Source organism: Seriola lalandi, unplaced genomic scaffold, assembly GCF_002814215.2.
Source record: "Seriola lalandi dorsalis isolate HSWRI2012SDOR001 ecotype SW California unplaced genomic scaffold, Sedor1 jcf7180002054735, whole genome shotgun sequence".
Lineage (NCBI taxonomy): Eukaryota > Metazoa > Chordata > Actinopteri > Carangiformes > Carangidae > Seriola > Seriola lalandi.
Genome location: NW_019525288.1, coordinates 2,383,041 through 2,406,625, shown reverse-complemented (window position 1 = coordinate 2,406,625; position 23,585 = coordinate 2,383,041). Strand labels below are relative to the sequence as shown.

The 23,585-nt window shown below is 39.8% G+C and overlaps 1 protein-coding gene across 1 annotated transcript in view; it reads left to right on the top strand.

Annotated features, from left to right (window-relative positions):
- The window catches only part of LOC111668360 (protein diaphanous homolog 3-like), a 154,165-nt gene extending 132,805 nt beyond the window's left edge, over nucleotides 1-21,360 (top strand). Inside the window, exon 28 of the mRNA XM_087178787.1 lies at nucleotides 19,739-21,360. Coding sequence (XP_087034913.1) covers nucleotides 19,739-20,109 — 371 coding nt within the window. The 3' untranslated portion in view covers nucleotides 20,110-21,360. The remainder of the gene's footprint in view (nucleotides 1-19,738) is intronic.
- The last annotated feature ends 2,225 nt before the right edge of the window (nucleotides 21,361-23,585 follow it).

The following is a 23,585-nucleotide window of genomic DNA, read 5'->3' as shown; positions in this document are numbered from 1 at the left end:
TGCTGGAACCATTGTCAGGAAGTCCATGATGGTGATGAAGCTATAAAAAAAAGGGGGGGAATTCGTCAACATTTTCTTTGGTTTTGTTTTCTTCTTTCTGTGTAGCCTCTGTGTTTTATTCACAGTAGCGACTGTGTACATGCTGAGTGGAAAACAGAAGCTCTACAAAGATCATCTCTCCCTTTCTTCTCCTCCACCCACCTACGGCAATGAAGCTTTAGTATTCACCATCCAGCACCACAAAGCAGCCTGCTTCACTAGGTGTGTGTGTTGACCTCCCCGATTCTGTTCCAGGTGTATCGAATTGTAAAGCTCTGTGTGCCTGGATATATGTATATCTGAGCTGAGTATTCAGGACCTTGGTGATTACAGCATGGTTCGATTCAGAAATATTTGTTGCTAATCCTTTCATGAGAGAGAGGGAGAAAAGGTGAGAGAGAGATGTCATTTGTAAAGCCTGGTGAGGACATATTATTAGTGCTTAAATCATTTCATGATCTTCTGTAATTTTTTTGTTAACTAAAAGGCATTCACCCTTAATGAAACTTTTTTTTCAAGGTGCCATTAAAGTATTTGTCCTTACAAAACTATATCAGATTAAAATTTTCATTCAATTCAAAAACGTACATTATCTTAAGGCACTTCAGAGAGTAAGGTCAAGTCAATTTAGAATATTATAGAGAGAAATCCAACAGGTCCCACCATGAGAAAGCACCTGGCGACAGTGCAGAGGAAAAAAAACATATTTATAGGTGTGATTATGTTATTAATAATAACAGCACCAACAACAACAAAAAATTAATAACAATGAGTGATGCGTAGTCGTGGCACATCCAGATCCTGCAGCCCCGGAGTCAGATATACCTGCAGAATTAGGACAGGGAGAGAGGGGAAAAGCACAAACTACGTGATTAGAGGAGACACAAAGTTAATGACATGCAGTAGTGTGTTATTAATGCATGGGGAGAGAGTGAGAGAAAGAAGTGCGTCACGGGAGTTCCCCGAGCAGCCACGGCCTATAGCAGCATAACTAAGGGATGGTTCAGGACTCATCTGAGCCAGCCCCAACTATAGGCTTTACCAAAGAGGAAGGTTTAAGCCTCATCTTAAGCATAGAGAGTGTGTACCTGCCTCCTGAACTCAAACTTGGAGCTGGTTCCACAGGAGAGGAGCCTGACAGCTCAAGGCTCTGCCTCCCTTTCTGCTCTTGGAAATTCCTGCAACCACATGGAGGCCTGAGTGTTGTATTGGGATAATAGGAACTATGAGGTGTTTAGGATATGATGGAGCTTGGTCATTAAGGGCTTTGTTCACGAGGAGAATTTTGAATTGTATTCTGGCTTTTACAGAAAGCCCATGCAGAGAAGCTAACACAGGAGTAGCTCCTGTCAGTACTCACACTGCAGCAACTGGAGGCTTTTCACAGAGTTATTGTATGTACAGCACATGTGTTGTAGGAACACATGGCCTCACAGGAAATAATGTACTGTGTGCAAGCATCATACTGCCAGGTCTGATACATACAGGTAAATCCAGTGGCTGACTAACTTACCTGCTCATTTTTGCTCATACAGACAGCATGCACTTTCATACTGCACATTCAAAATGCATCACATATATACCTCATTCTCATAGAATGAGAGGAACCTACCGGACAATAGTGATAAACTCCCTTGTATTTATGTGTGTATAATGAATTTGGTAATTATTTTTTCCTTGAGTAAGTATTTTTGCAGCATCTAACAGAAAGCCGTGTTATGTTTAACAGTAAACTTTTGGCTCTTTGCCAAACTACATACCTCAAATCATTAGCCAAATCATTAGCACCCACCCACCACCACCACCACCAAATAAGTGTTAATAAGTTACTATATTAAAACATTTGTTGCTGCACCTCCTCATATCTTTCCAGAACCAGCCTCACATTGTGCTTTTAAAGACAGTGCCCCTGAGAAAACATGATCTATCCAATAAATTTGTCACTGTAGTTAATTTGCTTGTTGGCAAAAATGCATCTCAGAAAATTAAGATTTTCATATCAAGCGCTTTGCCATCAAGCACTGGTGAATTTGGCATCATTATTAGCATAATTATTAAGTCAAGTAAAAAGTGTTTTTTTTCTTCTTCATCCATCTACAGCAGTTGAACAAAATTATTGTTGCAAACCAGTGCTAAATGTGTGTATGTTAAACACCGGGATAATACCCTAGGATCTTACCAGTTATGTAAGCTGGTTCTTCTGCTGTTATCTTCCTTCTGGGTTTAGAGATGTCTGATTATGTCCAGACTCAAGCAATTCCAGTAACAATGTAAGCTTGGCCTCCTTGCCAAGTGGTTTGGCAGATATGAAATCAGTGCAAACAAAATCTGATTTGTGCATGCTCAGAGCTACAGCATAGCATCACTGAAGTGACTACTGTAATTGTACTCATGGATATATAAGGAGCCAGCTTTCTGCCTATACTTTGCTCTGACTCTTGCAGGTACGATGTGCACTCTCCCTCCCCCCTTGCTGTCTTTTCATTTAACTCTCTTTAACTCTTGCATATTGTACCTTCTGTTTACTACATTTGCATGAGTGGAAGGCAGAACTGATTGCAGGGATCTTACTGTCAGAGAGTGGTGTCTGCTGATGTCAGAGAATGGACTGATACTTTTCAGTAAACAACAATTCACAGGTTTGCAGTCGATGGTATAACTTCACTGGCTCATCTTGGAGAAGTAGACAACAACAAAGTCTTAATTAGGTCATTATCTCAGCTGAATGAACATGTTATCTACCCCTAAATTAAATGAGTTGATGAGTACTGCGTGATCATTTCTGTCACAGCAAGGTAAAAAACTACAATATATAGTTGATCCTGACAAGTATTTACAAGTATTTAAATTTCCCTTTCGACAGTCTGCATTTAGGTACTAATAAGTATTGATTACAACCAATTTATTTTGAGTTTTTATTTTAAGTATTAGTCACATTGGCTCCCATTAGATCTTTCCTTCCATAAGCACCTGCTGCTTGTTAGACTTCCTCTCTCTCTCTCTCTCTCTCTCTCTCTCTCTCTCTCTCTCTCTCTCTCTCTCTCTTTCTCTCTCTCTCCATCTCCATCTCCATCTGAAAGCAGAAGTCCCTCTGCAGTTTTGCATAATTGCTTGCGCTGGGGTCTGTTGTTCCATTTACTAATGTGGCATGTTTTTACCAAAGTAAAACTATCAGGCTCGCCTGGTGTTTCAGTAATAAATACCTTGCCTCACGCCACAGTCCTGTACCCTCATATAGCAGTTGCACTAGTCATTATTTGTTTTTGCCTTTACATATGCAAAAGACATATCTCACCACACTGATATACATGCATTTTTTCAGTGGGTGTATAGAGAGTTTTTTTTTTGTTTTGTTTTTGGTCTGAGGTTTGTTGTTAAAATGTGATGTATTTTTTGGTGAATATTTTAAGTGACCTCCCTAGCTGGACTATTTTTCTCTACTAAAACATAATGAGGCAGCTAAAGCAAAAAGTAACTGTCATTTAACAAAGTTTCTAAAGCGATGAGGAGCCACACACATGTGCCCACATAGCCCTGCGCTCACCCCCTGTTTTATATCTCCTGTCTGATCAATTCTACCAACAGACAACAGCACCAAAGCTTTCTTGATTGTTCCCAGACAGAGGGTGTTACATGCTGTCATGGTGCTTTGTCTTTTTGCTGAAGTTATTTACTTGTTTGTTTCCCCCTCGATTTCTTCTTTGTTCCTGTGTTTGTCTTGTGTGTGTTTGCTGATTGGTGTTGTGATAATTACAAGTAGGATTTTGCCGCAGGCGATCCTGTATGCTCTGATGTCTCACACTGAGCCATTGTTCCTTTCATTAGCTAATTAAAGAAAACAAACACACATCTAGATGTTATTTTGTGCATCTGACTGTGCTGAATAAATGGCATAACTGTGCAGGTTTATCATACAGCTGCGTATCTCTTGCTCTGACACTGACTCAATACACCTCTAGATCAAAGTATTTTTAAAGGCAGGGATTCATACCTGAATGTACAGTGTGTATATACAATACAGTGTGATGCTGTATAGTACAGTTTAGCTGTTTTTCAGCTCTGTTTGCTCCAGTTACAAGAAAGTTGAAATGGTATTAAAAAAAAAATTGTTCACTGACTGCAGTATTCAGTTTCAACCACACAGAGCTGTTTTTTGCAGATAAAGAAAAGCAGTAATTCTGTCTCCTACAGAGAGTGTCATGGCATCTCTTAGAATGGGTTGTCAGTATTACATGTAATGTTACCGGGGAAACCGTTATTGTGACAGTATATATACAACGTTTAACAACTACATGTCAATATTCAGTTAGTCTTTCTTGGTATTCTGTTTGACCAAAATCCCAGACAAACAACATGTAGGGCAGCAGAGCACAAAGTTTTGTTTTTTTGTTTTTTTTTTCCTCTTCCTCTTTTGAGCAAAGGATGGTCAACATGTGAACTTTCAATTGAGGCGATAAGACTGGCAGATACAAAGGAGAGAGAGATGCACACAGTAAAAGACATTATTAGCTGCTTAAAAAAAGGTATGCCTGTCATATTAAGCTTTTCTCATACAGAAATGCCTGCATTGATTCAGCTGTGTGATTCCCTCCCAGCTTTGCCCTGATTCAAGCAGTTTGAATCGATGCAGCTGTATCTTAGACATTAAGCCCGGGTACATCGATTCCAGTTGGTGACTTGTGACACCCTGTGTGTGTGTGTCTGTCTGTGTGTGTGTGTGTCTGTGTGTGTGTCTGTGTGTGTGTCTGTGTGTGTGTCTATGTGTGTGTCTGTGTGTGTGTGTCTGTCTGTGTGTGTGTTTGTGTGTGTGTGTCTGTGTGTGTGTCTATGTGTGTGTCTGTGTGTCTGTGTGTGTGTGTGTGTGTGTTTGTGTGTGTGTGTTTGTGAGAGGAGACGTGTGTGTGTGTTTGTGCGAGGAGATATGTGTGTGTGTGTTTGCTTTGATTTCTTTCAAGGTTTTTTTTTAACTAGGCTTTGGAAGTGGAAGCATGACCATGTACAAAGAGGAAAATTACCTTACACAACAAACTCCTCCTGTTACACATCTGCTCCACATTCCTTCAGGTCAAGGATAACATGAGCACTGAACTGATAAAACCATTTATTTGTGTGTAAGGCAAGTACTTTGTCAGCAGGACCTTTGGTGATTCTCTGATTGTTGATGCAGTCATGTATGGATATGTGCACATTTTTCATCCAAGCCTCTCTTTGTCATAGTCAAAGCTTTTAACAGTGTTGCAATCCTTTTGGCAGTGTTGCTCTCTGCCAGCCATTTACAATATTAACCCATTGTCCACACTGCTGCTGACTCTATGGACTGTCGAGACATAGAACATGTCTGAGGGGAGCATGAATTGCTATGGTCCCCATGGGAGCTCTCAGAAGGAACGAGATGGATGACACGCTTACAGTGCAGCACTCTCCCTCAGGCCAGATCTGTTAAGGATGCTTTTGTGCTAAGCCATCAATACATGCACAGATATTACACACATATGCTACACCAGTGACTGGATTATCGCATACACTTGGAAGTTAACTAAAATAATCATTTATTGCCTGCACTTACACACCCACACACACACTTATGCACCCACACACACTGGGGTCATTGTTACAGGTCCCACTCAGCTTGAAAGTTATCCAGTGGGTGTTTACTAACAACTGACTATTAAATGGAGCACCGCATTTTAAATGCATTTCCTCATCTGGAGAAGACACATACTTGTGTTCAGCCTTCTATTGATTAAAATCAGTACGGTCCAATCTCATCAACACCACTGTCCTTGGCCCGCTGATGTCTGTCTTGCAGAGGACTCAGGCATGTGTGATGAACTACAGTTCTGTGGGTAGATCCATACATTTCGAAGTGATTGGGTTAATGTGTTCCCCTCAGCCATGATGTGTACAACCTCCTATTTCGCCGCATCATTTGTCTGCTGCATTGATTAGAGGTTCATTGAACTGAACAAGGCTGGCCGGCCATCAGTTTTAAGCGCATAAGAAATCTTAAACAGGCACATGCATTTGGCTGCACACACTGTGTGGGATGACTGCATCCATTTACATGCGTGTGGCTTGTGTAAATGTATTATTATATGTTCTTCAGAGAGTTGTGTAGACCATTGATGCATGTATTTTTAATTGCCAGGCCAGTATGAGAGTTGGAGGAAGAGGCCCCTGGACAGAGGCTGAGCTAAACTCAGCCGTGCTACCCTGTCACTTAATTTGTTTCCTCTCTGACTGCCTCCCTCGCTCTCTCACCCTCCTACTCTTGCACTGTCTCTTTGTTTCTCTCCGTGTTTGTCTGAGTGGTGCTAGCTGACCTTCACTGGGACACAGCCATGATTCTAATTGCATTGATATGTCAGTGAGCTCCAATGGTTGCAGGAGAGCATAGCGATATTACCCCAAAGCACTGTGGTGGTGCCATGTGAATTTTGCTGTCTTCTCACTGATGACTCACAGAGTTGAGCTGCTGACAGAGAATAGACAGACAAACACTCTCACACACAAAACACTTTGCCAATTCCGGATTTTCTCTGGAGCAACATGACACTAAGGCAGTACCTAACTTTGTGTGTGTGTGTGTGTGTGTGTGCGTGTGTGTGTGTGTGTGTGTGTGTGTGTTGTGTGGGTCACAGTAAGCCCTCAAAGCCCTTCAGCCATACAGTGGATCGCAGAGAAACATGTAGAGCCTGTGACGTGACCCATAAGTTTCTAATGGGTTGTTTTGAAGCCGGGATGTGGGCTCGCTGCTTGCTGCTGTCTTTTCTAATTAGTGAAGCCAGAAAAATCCAAATTTGTCTCCACTTAGCTAGTTCACTTGTGTTTCACAGGCAAAAGCCACAATCACATCTGTGTTTTACTTTGAGCCAGCTGCATGAAGTGTAAGGTTTTCATAAACGGTATCAAAACATGAAAAATGTGCCAGTCTATGCATGCGCACGGTTTCTGTTCTCTTCTACTCTTTGTTGACTTGCAGTGTTTACTCTGTTGATGTATTTTGCCTACATTAGGTATATCTATTGATTTGCCTTTGATTTGCTTTTGCTTTTCACACTTCGCACCCAATGTAAAGATCTATCAATTTTATATTAATGATATTTATGTATTTATTTATTTAATGTCACCATCACTCTGGGTTTCACCGCCTTGGCTTGTTTAATTCTAGTATGGGTTGATTTGATCTAATTTCTTTCCTGCCAACTGGTGGGTGGGTGTGTGCAGACGTTCCTGCCCACAGGCCTCTGCATGTGTGTGTCAAGTTTATTCATCAAAGATTTTATCTGTAATCAAGTGGAAGCACAAAATTAGCATATTGTAAATTTCGGTCAGTACGTTATGTACAAAACCCTTTTGTTTTCTGTATCAGTACATCTGGTAGATCCTCATAAATGCTGTCATGATAATCAAATTTTTTGATTCATTTGATATCGACTTCCATCACCACTTGCAATACATACATTCAAAACCATTAGGCTTAATTGGGGTGTGATGTTGACATTATTTAACCAGTAATGCGCAGTCAGTGTCTAGAAAGTTCTTTTGAAGTGATATTTCCTACTTTTCTTTGTTCACTTTTCCTTCTTATTACCTTGTTATTTGTGTCAAAGTAATCAATATTTAGATTAATAATACTACTTCTCTGTTATGCATGGGTGGAAAGAAACTAATTAACAATGGTATATATTTAAGTAATATTTTCATGTAGATGCACCGTTTTGACTTCATGCTAAAATCAGTAATTCTGCTTTCTCTGAAGTAGATGTGTTTTTCTAATGAGTGACAGAGTGGCCCATTGTTACTGAATGCTGTTTTGGCACATTCCAGAGAATATTCCTTTTAAGTTGAAACTCTTTTGTTTCAGTATCTTTATTTATAATACCCAAAATAATAAGCCTAAAATTTAAATTTAGGTTAGCCAAGTTTAAATAGTCACTGATATTTACGCTATGTGCTCTTATGTAAACACGCTGTGAAGTCTTCACTTAACTTAATGCACTTCGAGGCAAATTAATGCTATGGATATGCTCAAATTCAGCTTAAAAATTCAGACATAATAAATATATAGATAAATTCATGCTTAACACTTTATTCTGTTATTCTTATTTCATAGCCAGGCAAAGCCTTCAGGGCTGCTATGAGCATTATGAGGGTGAAACTTGCTCTTGCTACCCTGTCCGTTTCTTACATTTTGATAAGGCAATGTTGGATTTTTTTTTTAAATTATGAGTCTGGATCAGTTTGATCTGACTGAGACTGTGCTGTCAGAAGCAGGCTGCAAAGCAGTCTCTCCACAAATTTTGCTGCATTTTTTCAAATCTGATGGGTTTTTTTTTTTTTTTGTTTGTTTTTTTTGCTGACTTTTTGAAGTAAGAAACCAGTTCCATTTTACTGTCGGAAATAAATTTTTTCTACCTGATGGTCTCAGCCATCCCCTAAGAAGAGATGAGGTTGAAGGACAGCTGAGGGGTGAGAGTTACAGTACCAATAAAAGGAGGAAAAAAAATTGGAGTTGCAGACAGCATGGGAGGAAGGGGAAGTGAATAAGATAAAGGAGAGAGGAAGAAGTGTGCAGTTGTTTGAATGAGAGAGAGAGAGAGCAAAACCTGTGTTGATGGAGACAGGCTGGTTACCAGATGGGTTTTGTCAGAGAGAGGAGGGAACAGACAGAAGGAAATGGTTAAGAGATGGAGGCTGATGTGGCTGTTTGTAATGCGATATGGCAGATGCGATTTTATTTTTAGGACACAAGGCCCCAGAACGATAGGTTTTATAGGGTTTTGAGTGGGTTGATCTTTTTAAATATTCAACTTCAATGAAATATGAAGCATGACTTCGGGCTGTTTGGAATTCATAAGTCTGTTTGGCAGGACTGGCTCTGCATATTGAGAGCTGTCGGAGTCGGCCTGAGTGTTAAACACAAGCCCTCAGCTGGCAGTAGGAACAATGGCAAGAAAGACACACCTTAAAGAGACTACACGAGACAAATAATAGAAGACTTCAGTCGGAGGTGGAAATATTTAATCACCTTTTGATGTTAAGACAGTGGATGATTCCATCTTGTGCTGCATTTAAGGGTGTTAATTATTGTCACCAGATGAAAAGGTGTTGCGAAATGACCACTTGTATATATTGGTGGGTCTTAATGGAAATGTTCCTGAACATGCTTGAGTTTTGGTCAGGTATTGTTTTAATGATACCTTGCGTTGATGAATATAAATTATTTTTGTATTTAACAAAAGAAGCCAGACTTCTTAAATATTAAATATTGTCTACACACCAAGGAGCAATACAAGAACACGGTCTACATAAAACAGCCTAGAATTGATTGATTTCTTCAGTATTATTTAAATCAGCAGTTGTCTGATGAAAGAATATGTAAACAGGATTAAAAATCCAGCCAGCGTTGTCAGGTGTTGATATTTTGTGTTACCAATTAATTTTAATTTTTTACCCATAAACTTAAAACTAAATATTAATTATATTAAACATATTAGCTACATCTTGTACCTGGACCATGGAGATACACCAAGGAATACACCAGCAATGAAAAAAACATGAATTATACTCATATTCTTATTAAGAATTGTTTGTAACCTTGTATTCTTTTCAAAATTTATTTGCAATCAATTTTTATGTGCGGAAGAATTCATCAGGAAAATGAGGATTGAAAATGCCTGATGGATACAGATGGATTATGCAGGCTGTCCGCTATGTTCTGTAGAGTCTACTGGAGTCTGTGTGCACAACACACAACAACACAGTCGTTATGCTCCTCTTCTATCATATTAACTTCTCAGTCAACCAATTCATTAATCTATGTAACTGACTGATTGGAAGCTAAATGTATGCCTCTGTCCGTCCCTCTGTCTTCAGATACATTCACGAGTCCATTTCAGCTTCTTGTCTGAACACTTGTGAAGGATCAATATTTTCCTGTCCCAGTGTGACAGATGTACACCACCGGAGAAAGCCGTGATAGGAAACCTTAGTTAGTGTGAAGCCACTGAGAGGAAATACATATGCATTAGTCTATGACTGCTGGGGATATTTACCAGAAGTAACCACACAAACAACAACAGGTAGCAGAGCCTGAAACCAAGACATGTTTAATGCATGCCAGAGGCAGCAGGGTATGCCGGCTGTACACATGTATCAGTGAAATAGCCAGTGCTTATTAAAAAAAGAAGTGTGTGTGTGTGTGTGTGTGTGTGTGTGTGTGTGTGTGTGTGTGTGTGTGTGTGTGTGTGTGTGTATCTTTGCTTCTATGCAGTGATGTGTGTCTGTCAGGTTGTCTTGCTGTGTTTGTGTCTGACGCTTTTATATGTGAGTGCGAGTGTGTCTTGGAGACATGGAGAGAGGGAGAGGGAGAGAGAGGCGAGACAGAGACCCCAGGAAGCGATGCTGTCCCTGTATAAGGAAACATTGTCAGTCCATTACCCTGCATGTAGCTATAATGAGAGTAAAGCAGGAGTAAGAGCCAGCGCTGCTACAACCATCTGCCAGGTGTAGTTCCTCCTTGTTATACAGGCGGACAGATTTGTTTATATTGTAAAGGATCATACCTTTTTTTTTTTTTTGCATGTTTTACTCCATTTTGTTACATATTGCATATTTGTGTTATTGCTGACCATGCCCTGAGGTACAGCAATTTTTTAAATATATGAATACATTTTAACAACTTGCGCAGATGTAAAAATTGCCTGAGATGGATTTTTTTTTTCTCCAGTTATTTTATCATATGGCAGCGAAGTTGAAAGGAAGGAAAGTCATTATTAGTGGAAAATGCTGTTTCTAAGCTGGTAACAAACATTAATTTAACTTATTTTTCCCTCAGAGCACAGTTAAACAGTGTGATTATATCAGGTTTATGTGTGCAATACATAGTAGCCATTACACCATAATGATAATAACAGTTTTCCACACACCGTGTGACATCGGATACGTCTCTTTTTGCTCCATCAGCAACAGTGAAACCTTCAATTATGCACAGTTTTCTGTCTATATTGAGCCATGCCGGCTGTCTGTCAGTCACTTTTTTGAAAATGCTACTAGAATGAATTTGGCACAGTAACAATGTTGTTGTCGCGTGAAGAGTTGGAAAACGTCATATCAGTTGCATGTGACACTGGAGAGGTGAATCTTGTGGTCCACAAAAGCAGAAGCTTTGTTTTTTTTAGTTTTAATTTTATTCTCAATAGAGCTTCCTGTGCAGTGTGAGCCAGTAGGGTAGCTGTACTAGTGGCAGGGAACCGGGCTCACTTTTGAGGCTTTGTTAGACTCACCAAGGCGTGCTAACGCAATGTCATGCTTGGCTGCAGCTCACAGTGGCTGGGGTTCACACTGGAGGGGCAGAAGACTTGAGGGACATCCAGCTCAGCGCTTTCATATCCTCCATATCGCCCTTTTTGGTTTTAAGCAGCAAACCACCGCAACACCCCCACCAACTCCTCGCTCACTTTGTCATGTAAACTTGATTTTGATATTAGTCAATAACATCTGGTTATGCGTTGCAGAAGAAATGTGTTGACATGTCTTTATAAGTGCATCCTTTATGTGCATATTGCTGCTTGTGCAATAACGATGGCCATGTCCAGCATGTTACAAGAATGTTTATTACCTTGGATTTCTTTGTAGGTGAGTCGTAGAGTGTGACCTATAAATGTCAAGGAACTGCCCCCAATATTTTCTGTGAAATGCTCTGGTTCTTATGCAGACTTCACTTAGTGTGTTCATAGATTTCCTCTAAGGAGGTCCTTATCACCATTATATTGCTTTTATTTTTCAAGTCATAGTTTTTTACACTTGAAATAACAGGCTGCTTTTATCTCAAAAACATGAAACTAATTAAAGGCTCTTCAGTTGTGTAAGCTCTACTCAAAAAGCACATGAGCAGGATATTTTCCTAAAATTAGCTTTGGGCCTTTACAATTGAACTGGATCAAAGTGGTGATTGAGAGGGGCCAACACCGTTCTCTTTTTGGACTGATCATCACTATCACTCAAACAAGACACATGCGTCCAGCGGGCCTGATGAGATGTAAGATTTAATGTTATTTTCTTTATTAATGTTATAATCGTTAATCTATAAGACATCTATAAGAGACAAAGCCCATCACAAGACCAGAGACCAATTACATCATCAGATGTGTTTTATTTTTCCGCCTAACAGTTTAAAACCCAAAGATGCTAAATCTACAATCTTATAACAGAGAAAGAGCAGCAAATCCTCACAAGCTGGAACAGCAGAATGTTTGGCTTTTTTTGCTTGATAAGTGACTTGAAAGATAAATAAACACCCGCTCTCATATTCAATTTATTTTTGTTGATCCACTGATCGATGAATTGTTTCAGCACTGTTTGCCCCCAAACTCACAACCAGCTGGTATTTTAACCAAAACCAACAAAAACAAATGCCATTTGGAGCCAGTTAATGCTGTGGCAGAAAAAATTATATAGAGTGCGGCACAACTAAAAAATCCGAAGCCAGAGATGAATGCAGACTGGCACACATCATTCTAAAACGCTTCCAATTGATGTTGCTTTTCCATTATTCTATGATCTATTCTTTTGTGTTTGAACAAAGATATTTGGGATTGTTAAATCTGGGAAAGGAGCGACAGAAAAACTGGGAGTGAAATCGCAGCTCAACAAAGGAAAACACCTCGATATACATTAGAGCAAGACCGGCTTCAGTTACCTATAACAGTGCTGGTTTGCACATTACCCACAGGGATTATTATAGTGCTGTTTGAACAATCTATCCCCGTGTCTCCTATTTTATCGTCTTCTGCTCTCCTTATTGCTCCCTCTCTTTTTCTGTACTCTATTTTAGTCTAGTCCAAATCACAATCATTGCCTCCAAATAATGCCACTGTCTTGAGGCTGTTTGTTCTGTCTATCTTGTCATCTTCTTGCCTCATCATCACATTGCTTCCACTGTTGTCCTCCTTCCACTCTCCTTTCACTGCCTGCTGCCTCCTCCTTATTTTTAATCCTGTCTGCTGTTTTTTCTGTGTGACAGAGGAGCTCAGCAGACTCCTCTGCACACACAGTTAACTACAATGAGCAAGCAAGGGACAAACCTTCAATGACTGGTGTGTTGCCAGGTAATGATCTTTAATTACAGCCAGCCTAATGCACACGGGCAAACTAACAAGCTGTCTGCTAGCTTTTTACCTTTTAAAAGGCTCACTCGGTGACATGGGCGCGTCACACACATTTATGACACCAAGCTTTTCCTCTACATGTCTCCTTTCTAGATGTACAAGCACACATTTAATTTAGAGTTTTCCCACAGCGCAGGAAACACACAGTCTCACACTCACATAAACAAAAAGAGGAGGTTGTTTTGCATCTCTAGTCTGACCTCAGTGGCATTGTAAAACTGTCCATTAGAGGGGAGGGAGTTCTGAGGGTTGTTTTTTTCTGGTCTGCTTCTTGTACCCTTCAACACCTGCTCAGTCTGCCGTTGGTTCAGGCTTTTCTGTTGCACCTCTTTTCCCTCCTTTTCAATCAGTTGTTATGGCAAATGCAGTTGGTTGAGAGTTTAGTTAGTCATAGATAAATGTACTCATCAAGCCCTTTCATCTGTTCTCACATGAGTGGAACCACAGTAAAATTTCCCTTTATTTCTATGTGAGTCTGGTGAATGGGTTATTTATCAGACGAAGGCTCAGCTTCCATTGTATAATTGTTGTACGAGCCACATACAGTTAGAACATCATGTCCATTTTGATTCATACAGAAGAACATAGTGAATGTACTTTTACACCTCTAGCCGACTAATTGCCGGCTGACATACAGTAAAAACATGGTCTCCTCTTCCACTGTGCACTCTTAATATTCACCATCGTCTGGCAGGGTCTGAAAAGAGGCATCATTTCACACAGTTAGAAAAGCGATTAAGAGGTGAAATAATTAGTCAGTTTATCAGTTGATCTACAGAATATGAATTGGCAACTACTTTGGTAATCAATCAATTGATTGTAATTTTTCAAGCAAAAGAAGCCAAACCTTTTTTTCTCTGTCTTATAGTAAACTGACTGTCTTTGGGATTTTTAGACTGTTGGTTGGATAAAATAAGATAGTGTAGACTGATTCTAGGATGTTATGCTGGGTATTTTCCAATGTATTTTGACAGATTTCAACAAGAAAATTGTCAAATTAATTTATAATGAATATAAGCAACCTTTATTGAAAAAGGAGACTGAAGACCAGACTCTTAAAATGATTGTGCTTTCAACCAATTGCTGACAGCTGAAAGCAAACTATGTAAATCATAGGTTTTCTCACCTTTTTACCAGGATGGGAACTTCCAGTTTCTCAAATATAAGGATTTGCTGCTTCACTTAGTTTTATATTATTGTAAGTTTAATAGAATTTTATTTTGGCCTGTGGTTGAACAAACTGATCAATTTGAAAGCATCAGCTATGCCTGTAAATTCTTATATCATTTCTCACCATTTTCTGATATGATGGTTTAATCAATAATTAAATTAATCATTGCCTTATCCCTAGTTTACACAAATTGAAATCTTGTTTCTCCATATACATTACCTGATCATTGTGCAGTAAAGTGATGTTCCACTTGTAGATGGAAAAAACAGGGCAAATAGTCATCATTAGACTGAACATGCAGCGAACTGCCAACCTGGCTCACTGTGCTGTGATTTATGGCGGGTGTAGAAGTGAGTGTTTCATCTTGCTAACTTCAACTTGTTGTGTCAGTCACTCTGCAGAGAGAAAAAGTCACTTCACTGCCTGTATTTTTGCGAGTCTGCATGACTACTCTCTTCTTAAAGTGATCAAATACAGCAAACTTCATAAGAGTGGAGAGAAGGGGGGGGGGGTTGAGAGATGAGAGGAAAAGCTCATCTGCATCTGTATTTGAAGTGGCAAATGCAAATGGACCAAATGATCTGACAAGAGGAAAATGTGAATTCCTCTCTGCAGCTATTTGCAGGGGAAAAAAAAAAAAAGAAATGCTCTGTTTTCTCTATTGGACAGGGCCTTTTACATTCCTACAAAATGCCATCCTATCAGACATTTAATAAACCACCATAGTTCCATCTTGAAATTCCTGATACTCTCAAACCATTCAGAGCAGCGATTAGTCTGTTTTGTTAGAGATTTTACTTGTCTTCTGCTGCAACAGAAGCAGTGTCAGTAGCTGGTTAAAAGGCTGTGGGCTGCAAGACTTGCAGTTTAAAGACAACTTTTACAGCAAAGCTGAGAGCAAGAAGACACACAACAAGCTCAGTCTGCCAGCCCTTTTATCATTGTTTTTCAACTTTTTCTTCTTCATTCTGCCTCCCAGCAAAATAGCGGACAGCGACTGACTGAGGACTGTGATAGACTGGTAGTTTAGCAAAATCGCATTGTGTTCATGTTTTACAGACGCTGGAAAATACCAGTCTCCGGGCTTTCTCATGTGTTGACTGTTTTGCTCCAATCTCTTAACAGCTCTTCATGTAGATGAGTTCATTGTCACCACAATGGTGACAGCCAGTGTAGGTGTAACACTCGAAAAGGAAAAGACAAGCAAGCACTGCTGCAGTCTAGACTTCACTTTGAGTCTCTGTTGAGGCTCCCTGCCTCAGCCTGCCTGCCTCCGAACTTCTCCAAACTTCAAGAAGGCAGAAGTGGGGAGGAGGGAGAGGGATAAGTAAAAGCTCATCTGCATCAGTCAAATATAAATGGAGCAAATGATCTAACATGAGGAAATGTGAACTCCTTCCTGCTGCTATTTGCAAATGTAGTAAAGGAATACCTCTCACACTGTAATATGGGGCAGGGAACCTTTTTCCAATGAAGTGCTATCACGTTGAGTTATGATGCTTCTATATCTATAACTACCCCAAATTCTATACAAATATTGTGCTGTACTGCAAAAATTGATCCCTTTCTTTCAGTGGTGGAAAAAAAAATGTCAGAATGCACCATGTGCTATACTGCCAGAAATGTTGACTGAAAAAAACACTGTATGGAAAACATGCAACAATCTTTAAAAGTGACATCAACAACTTAACTCTTAAGAAAACAGCAAGCTACAAGAGCAATGAAGCACTGACGGAATAATTGCCTGCAGGAGCAGTCAACCTGAGGCAAGCTAACAACAAAGTTAGTGATCTAGTGCAACTTACGCTACTTGTCCCTAACTTCTCTTGGTCAAAGGCAATAACTGAAGCAATGTTTTATTCACAAGGACATGCACCCATTCAGTGTTAATGACAGAGATTTAGATGGATGGCGATGACCATGCAGTCATGGTGAATAAACACCCAGTTGCCAAAATTTAAGTGGAAACTGCATCTTTTTTGGGGACTGTCCAAAACTGTGTCCTTTTGGTCACTGCTTATTGCTAAAAGGGAACTCCACTGATTTTATACAAGAAAGTGTGTTTACAGGTCTTGGGGGAGGCCTACTGCATATAAGGAAAATGTTGTATTAGTCTTTTGTGGCCCCAGAAGGCGCTGTGTGGCGTCTGATAAATTGCCTCAGATGTCACTTGATGAAATGACGAAAAATTGGAGTTTGGAGAACAGTCATCTCTGCTGGAGGTTGCATCAGCCACTACGAGCATATTGAACTGTCAATGGCGGAGTGGCATTGTGGGTAATGTTTTTAAAATACACTTTGGCCTTGGGAGTGGTACTTGTGGTGAATTTTGGTCTGTATTGGACACAACCTTGACAAATTTTACCTCACTTGAAAGCTCTATGCCTCCCTATTCTATCTGTGCAAAGCTTTTTCAGATCCCCATGTCAATGCAGCAGCTGTTGACACAGAATTGGTTAGAAAATTGTAGCTATGGCTACAAAATGTTTTCCACATGACAGATGCTACTTATAGGCCTGGTATTCCCTTTCTTATGCCATAGAGGCAAAAAATGATTTACATGCCTACCATGCGTGCGCCTTTGTAACTTTGGTTCAGTATCTCTTATACTCATTTTGACTTTTTATTTAAAAATTTAAGGAGGTACGTTTCAAAGGAGACCAGTGTTATGACTTTAATCAAAAGCGTTGGAGAACAGTAATCTCTTTATTTTGGGTACATTGTTTTCAGGTTTGTGTACAACGGGGTGTCAGGAGGGAGTCAAACAAGGTTATAGGAGTGGTAAGGAGGTTGATAGATTTTTTTTTAGGGGGCTTTTCGCACTGGGTACTTGAAATGAAATAGAAAATCTGAATTCATTCATTGCCTGTGAAACATCTCCATTCATTACAATGAATAATCTTATAGTAACAATAATACAATAACAAGTTTAAGCTACATTGAGATGTACTGATTCTAAGTGTATGTATGATTTTTATATCAGAATGCGTATCACATATCTAACTCCGTATCAAATTGTCTGAAAGGGATAAATGCAGACCTCAACCGTCTCGGCACGTGTTCAATAAAAGACAACGGTTTCCGTCTTCAAATTCCTGATCGTAATCCAAAGCAGCTCTTTCAATTGATATTCCACTTGACTCGTTCTGCTATAAAACCAATGTCAGTTGCTGGTTAAAGGAGTGCAACCCGTGAGATGAGACGTGTTTTACATCTCTCAGACATGTTTTACAGCTTAGATGAAGGCATATGTTGAGAAGCTAGCGAGGCTTCAAAGGAAGGGGCAGCTAGGTGTCACAGCCAGGCAGAGTGAGAAGAAACTGAACTTGCCAGCACTTTGATTATGTTCACCACTAAAGGCCAGAGCCCTGTTAGGAAGAAAAGAAATTCACTTTTGGATAAGAGCTGTTATTGAAGTGTGGGTTTTTTTAAATCTCTTTTTGAAATGTATATATACACACACATATGTACTTTGTATTTCTCCAGTATGTGTTTTTCATACGAGGGTACACACACAGCGGAAAATAATGAAATGATAATTCATGCTAATACATATTAAAATAAATATAAATTCAAAGAGTCACATGTTTGAATTTAGTCAAAAGTTATGTCAGATAGAACTCGCCTGTGTCTCTTTCCTTCTTTCCAAGATGACAGAAATGGCATCAGTTTAAAATTTCAACAGAAGTGTAAACAAGATATTAAAATGCAAATTGCTGATAACACAATTGATAATTTCCCCAACATCAGCTCTGAATCTGTGAGTGTGTTATTTGTAAAGGAAATGTGTCTTTGTGGGGCATCGCCCTGATGCAGCACAAAGGAGCAGGCATGGGGGGTAGACGACAGGCTTTTAGAGGAAGGAGAGAGGAACAGGACATGATAAGGGAGTGTGGAGCAAGAGGAATGACAGTGGGGGAATAATTGTCATCTTTTACAATTGAGACTCCAACAACAGGAAGAGAGAGCAGAAAGTGTTAGATAATTAGAGGAGACTTGGATTTTCAGCTGTGGTAACAGCAGCAAGGAAACACACTACTCATTTTGTCTTTTCTCTTTTCTCTTGTTTGCCTATCGAGTTTTAGTGTGAATGTTCTTCCGTGTGCTTGCGCGCCTGTGTCTGTGCACGTATGTGTGATCGCTGGCTTCCTTTGCTTAATTTTGCCGTCGGTTCCTTCTTGTCTCCTCTCTTTCCTCTTTTTATCCTTATTTATTTGTCAGAGGTTGTGTTCAGGGACGTTCCTTGTCATTCGTCAGCGCGGCCCATAAAACACACTGTCATGACTGACTGGCCACGCTCCAAACTCATTACCGATTGGCTGACAGAGCGGGTCGCTCTGTTCTGCTCTGCTGTGTTTGACTCCTGTTTGCCAGACATTTCAGGCTCAGGAAACTTTAAATGCGGTGGTGTCTTTCCTCGCGCCACTCCTCTCAGCCTGACGCTCAAGGTCACATGAATATGGATTTACCCTCTCCTTCCAGCGCACACATACTGATGATGAAGTCTAAGATCTACTCAGAGGGATTATAATTCAGAACGTAGGTCTGATCTGGGCCGTCGCTCTGTTCCACTCTCTGTCTGGGTGTGTGTTTTAAGTCGGAAACCAGAGGGGAGGGCGGGAGGCTGAGGAGAGGGGGAGGACGGTGGACGGGTGGGGTGTGGTGGAGTGGTGGGTAAGAGAAATAAGAAAGATGAAGAGGACTACTGTGCGAGCAGAGAGCTGAGATGAAAAGCGGAGGAAGGAGAATGGATGATGATGGTGGAATCAGGGGAGGTGGAGCTGGGTGGGAGGGTGTCATGTAAGAGAAAAGGGAAAGAGACTGGGAGATTGGAAAAGGGCGACGCACGATGTTATTGAGTTTCTGCTGCGGTTGATCAGCCATATCCATTTCATCATATTGAGCTGGCTGTATGCCATGTTTTGCTGCAGAAAATTTGTCCTCATCATTGTGTGTATACACAGTATACACTTCCACGGTGTGCGTTTGTGTGTGTATCCGTCCACACGCTCACTATACACACCGTTAGTCTGGATTCCATACTAACGGTGTGTACAGTGAGCTCATGTGTATAAGCTGTATGTAGCTTTGCTTTGTTTTGCATGTGCATAACTTACTAAAGTGCTTCCTGTTACTTTCCAGTCATCCATTCTCGGTCATTTTATGTTTGCTGCAGTATGTTTGACAGACTGGCACATTTTCTGTTCATTCGCTTGCTTTTTTTTTAACCCTTTCTCCAACTCTCTGTCTTGCTTATAATTTAATCTGCAATCTGACTAATCAGTCATGAACGCTTAATTTACTCTCTCTCATTCTCTCAGTTTTGTTCACTGCTTTGTTTGTTTTTCACCCACAGAAAACAACAAGGCGCCTTTGCAAAGGTCTCGCTCTCGGCAGAATATAAATGTGGGTTCGGCGGCAGTGAAAGCTTCCCCTGCCAAGGAGGCCCATAACGAGTCTGAGAGCCATCCATCTGCAGCCAGGGCGAAGGCTGCGGCGTGTTCGGACTCAGGCCGCAGGTACAGGAACGCCCCAGGTCACAGCTACGGGCTGGACAGAGAGAGGGTGGTGGAGAGAGAGGCGGTTAAAGTGACTGAGAAAGAGATGGAGGTTGAAGCAGAGCCTCCAGCTTTACAGCCGTCCTCCACTGGTGCTGCAGTCAACAGCTGCAGCACCAATGGAGAGTCAGATGTGGAGGCCCTCCTGGCCAGACTCAGGGCCTTATGAGGGTCATCATTTGTCTCTGAAACAACATGAATGTATACACATCTAAACATGTTCTGAATGTGACCAAAAAGATTTATATTAAGAGAAAGTTATAAAAGATTTGTCAGGCGTAAAACACCACAATCAAATAACTAACTAACTAAATAAGTATTAACGTTAACTAGGGAAACAGGGACTTTTTTAAAGCTTCATGATATAAATTTAAAAAGAAAATATGAATTCATTTGAAGACCATGTCTTAACAGTCAACAGTACTCAAAGAAAACCCTGGCATGTAGAGCAGAGAAAACTGGTCACACAGAATGTCCTTCATGCAATAGAGGCTGATTTACAAAAGTTCTGATTTAATAAAAATATTAAATGCTAAAAATAAAACAGATAATAAAACAAAACAACAGCCAACTAGATTCAGCAGAGTCTCAACCTGATCCTGCAAAGTCACTGCCAAAAATGTTTGGCTGTCATTTATATATTCCTAACAATGGAAAGAACTTTCTCTCAAAGTAAAACATGCAATGTTGCACTTTCTTTGTAATCTAGCAATATTAATATAAAAATAAAGATTATATCACATTTTCTTTCATCTTGGCATTTCCTATAATAGCTTCTAGCATTTATTTGAAAGCTTTACCCAATATTTAACTGACATTTACTTTAGTTTTTAATTCCACATTAGTTATGTGCATGTTATTAGTCATGTACAATAAAACAGACTTTAATCATATCTGTATGTATGGTATGTTTGGTATTTAATTATTTTCTATATTTTTCTTTTTTTTCCCCCCTTTGAATCTTTTTCATTCCTTGTGGGGTGATGGGGTGTCTTTTATATTCAAAACATTTATCTAATTGTTTGTATTTTCCATAAAAATATTATCTGCATGATATAAATATAAATACATATATATATAAACAGAGGATCAACATGTACGAGTCACAGGATATAACGGTAATTAGAAGTCATTTGACAAGTTGATTTTGGTTGTATTAGACTGATTTGTCACTGTGTTATACTGCTTGAGTGAACCTTTATACACAGTGAGAACAAGTCTGCAGAGAGGAGTGTTATTGTCCAAAATGTAGCACAAAGGAAACAAGTTCATCCAGCCACAGGTTACTACAGAACTGATTCAGTTTTTTGGTCTTCTACATTCCTACTGAAATGACTCCTATCTTAAGCGTATTTGTTGTATCTTTATTCATATCACTCACTTTTACCGACACGTTTACAATAAAATAAAGCAAAAAGCCTTTGTTGTCTTTTCATACATAACATAACATGTGACTCAAATGAATGCATGTCAATGTCTGTGTTGCTGTTAGTGTTTTGTTTTTGTTCTGTTGTTGCTGAAAGTCGTTATACTTACAACATTTATCACTTTAGTGAGCCGAAACAGATCACATCCTTGCTACGGCTATCCTATAATAATTGTCAGTGATCATATACAGAGGTCCACAAAATCATCTAAACACCTTACAACCTTTGAAATATCGTTGTTACAATCACAAGTATATAAACCTGAACTGAAGGTCCAGTATTTAGCAGCACTGGCCAGTTGTAAAAGAGCTAAAAAAAAAAAACACTTTGATCAACACGTTGGAGACAACATGACGAAATCAACACAGCTCCAAAGTGCTCAGATCATCTGTGCCCAAATTCTCCCAAGTGATGATTCAGTCCTTTGTTTTAAGTCCTCAAGTGTTCACAGTATTTTCTTTATCCACTGTACTGTCTCTTTCCACATCAGCTTGGCTCCGAGGATCAGCGTGATCGAAATTTGATGTCCTTCCACTGCTGTTCTGGGCTATATTCATACCTTTAGTAGGAGAATGTGCTGCTGAGAGAATGCTGTAGGTGTAATATCAGTGGTCACCATCAGCAACTTGCTGGAAGCTATTTTAATTCACTGCCTGTGAATGACCTTTGTATGTTTCTCTTCTGATCTTTTATTTTTATTTACTTATTTTTAAACTAATAATTGGACTTCTAAACATGTAGTGCCTTGTTTGCACCGCATACAGTATAAAGAGGCTGTAGTGTGCAGTGGTTTTTCTTTTGTTGTTACTCAGTACATAATTTGCTACATGATGAGCAGTTGTCTTATGATTCATGAATAGACTCATAAAACGCTACATAACCATGTGTACACATAATAAAAATCCAGATTTATCTTAGTTTCAGTCTATTTGCATTGTTAAATTTTCTAAATAAAATTCACGCCTGATTCGAAGCTTTTGAGGAGCATGTGCGAACTTTAATCACTCACTTTTACAAATTAAACACGCCGTTAAAAGTCACTGTGCTGAACATATGCCTCTTTTAAAGCATAAATCCGTCACATAAATATACAGTCGATAAAGCCCCAAAAAGTCCCATATAATCCGGACATTGACAGATTCAAAAGAGAGATCTGCCAACCAGTTAACCTGCTGTCTGACAAGGTCTGCTTGCTGTAGCCTGGCAGCTAGTGAATATCTTCAGCACTGGGAGAGACACGACTATGCCCATTTGGAGCAGAGATGAGCACATCCCCAGAGATGCACTCAGCAGTTTGGGTGAGCAAAGTAGCTGTTAACCAAGCTCCTCCAGTGGCCTTGATTTAGCTTTAGCTGCTGCAGCACATGTTTTACTGAGCAGTTTCAAATCAAACTGCTATCCTTCAAGGTCTTTCATGGTTTTCTGCAAGGGTGTTGCAGCAGACACCTTCTTCAGTACATCAGCTTTTTGTAAAAAAAAAAAAAAAAAAAACCAACAAAAAAACCCCAAAAACTTTGCTTTAGAAAAGTTCTTTTTTTTTTCTCACTCTTTCCAATGCCACAGAGAATTACCTCCATATCTGTGTCGCTGGAGTTCGTGAATGTTATTTTGATCTAGGGCATTGTGTATTGGGGTTTTCTACTTTGCCTAATGTGGCTTTTCTGAGGATGTGCCGTGATGTTAATACAGGATAATCAATGTCTGTAAACATGCTTCTGATTTACAAGCAATTCAGGTACAAAAACATAGGTAACACCAAATGCTTTATGAATTCAGCCTCTAGTTTGTCTTACATCTTTACAGAAATGTACTCTGCATGCTGTAATTTACAAAAAAAAAACTTGCAACATAAAGGATTTCGTGTGTGTCTGTGTGTGTGTGTCTCTCTCTCTCTCTCTCTCTCTCTCTCTCTTTCTCTTTCTCTTTCTCTTTCAGGTAAGAGCACTCTGTCTAATTGCGATTAGCCAGAATACATTTAGTCCACATCAGGAGGAAGAACCTGGAGCTGCCTACATATTGACAGTACATTCTCTTTAATTGCCTGCGTGCTTGCAAGATCTAAAATATGATTACATTTCGTTACAGCATCTGTGTGCGCCTGGTCCTTTGAAAGGAGAGCAGGAAAATGACCAGCTAAACTCATCGACACTACAAATTGAGAGGAGAAGGAGAGCATAAGGATGGTAGGATCTTGTTATGCCGAGGGAGCCCTCATTAC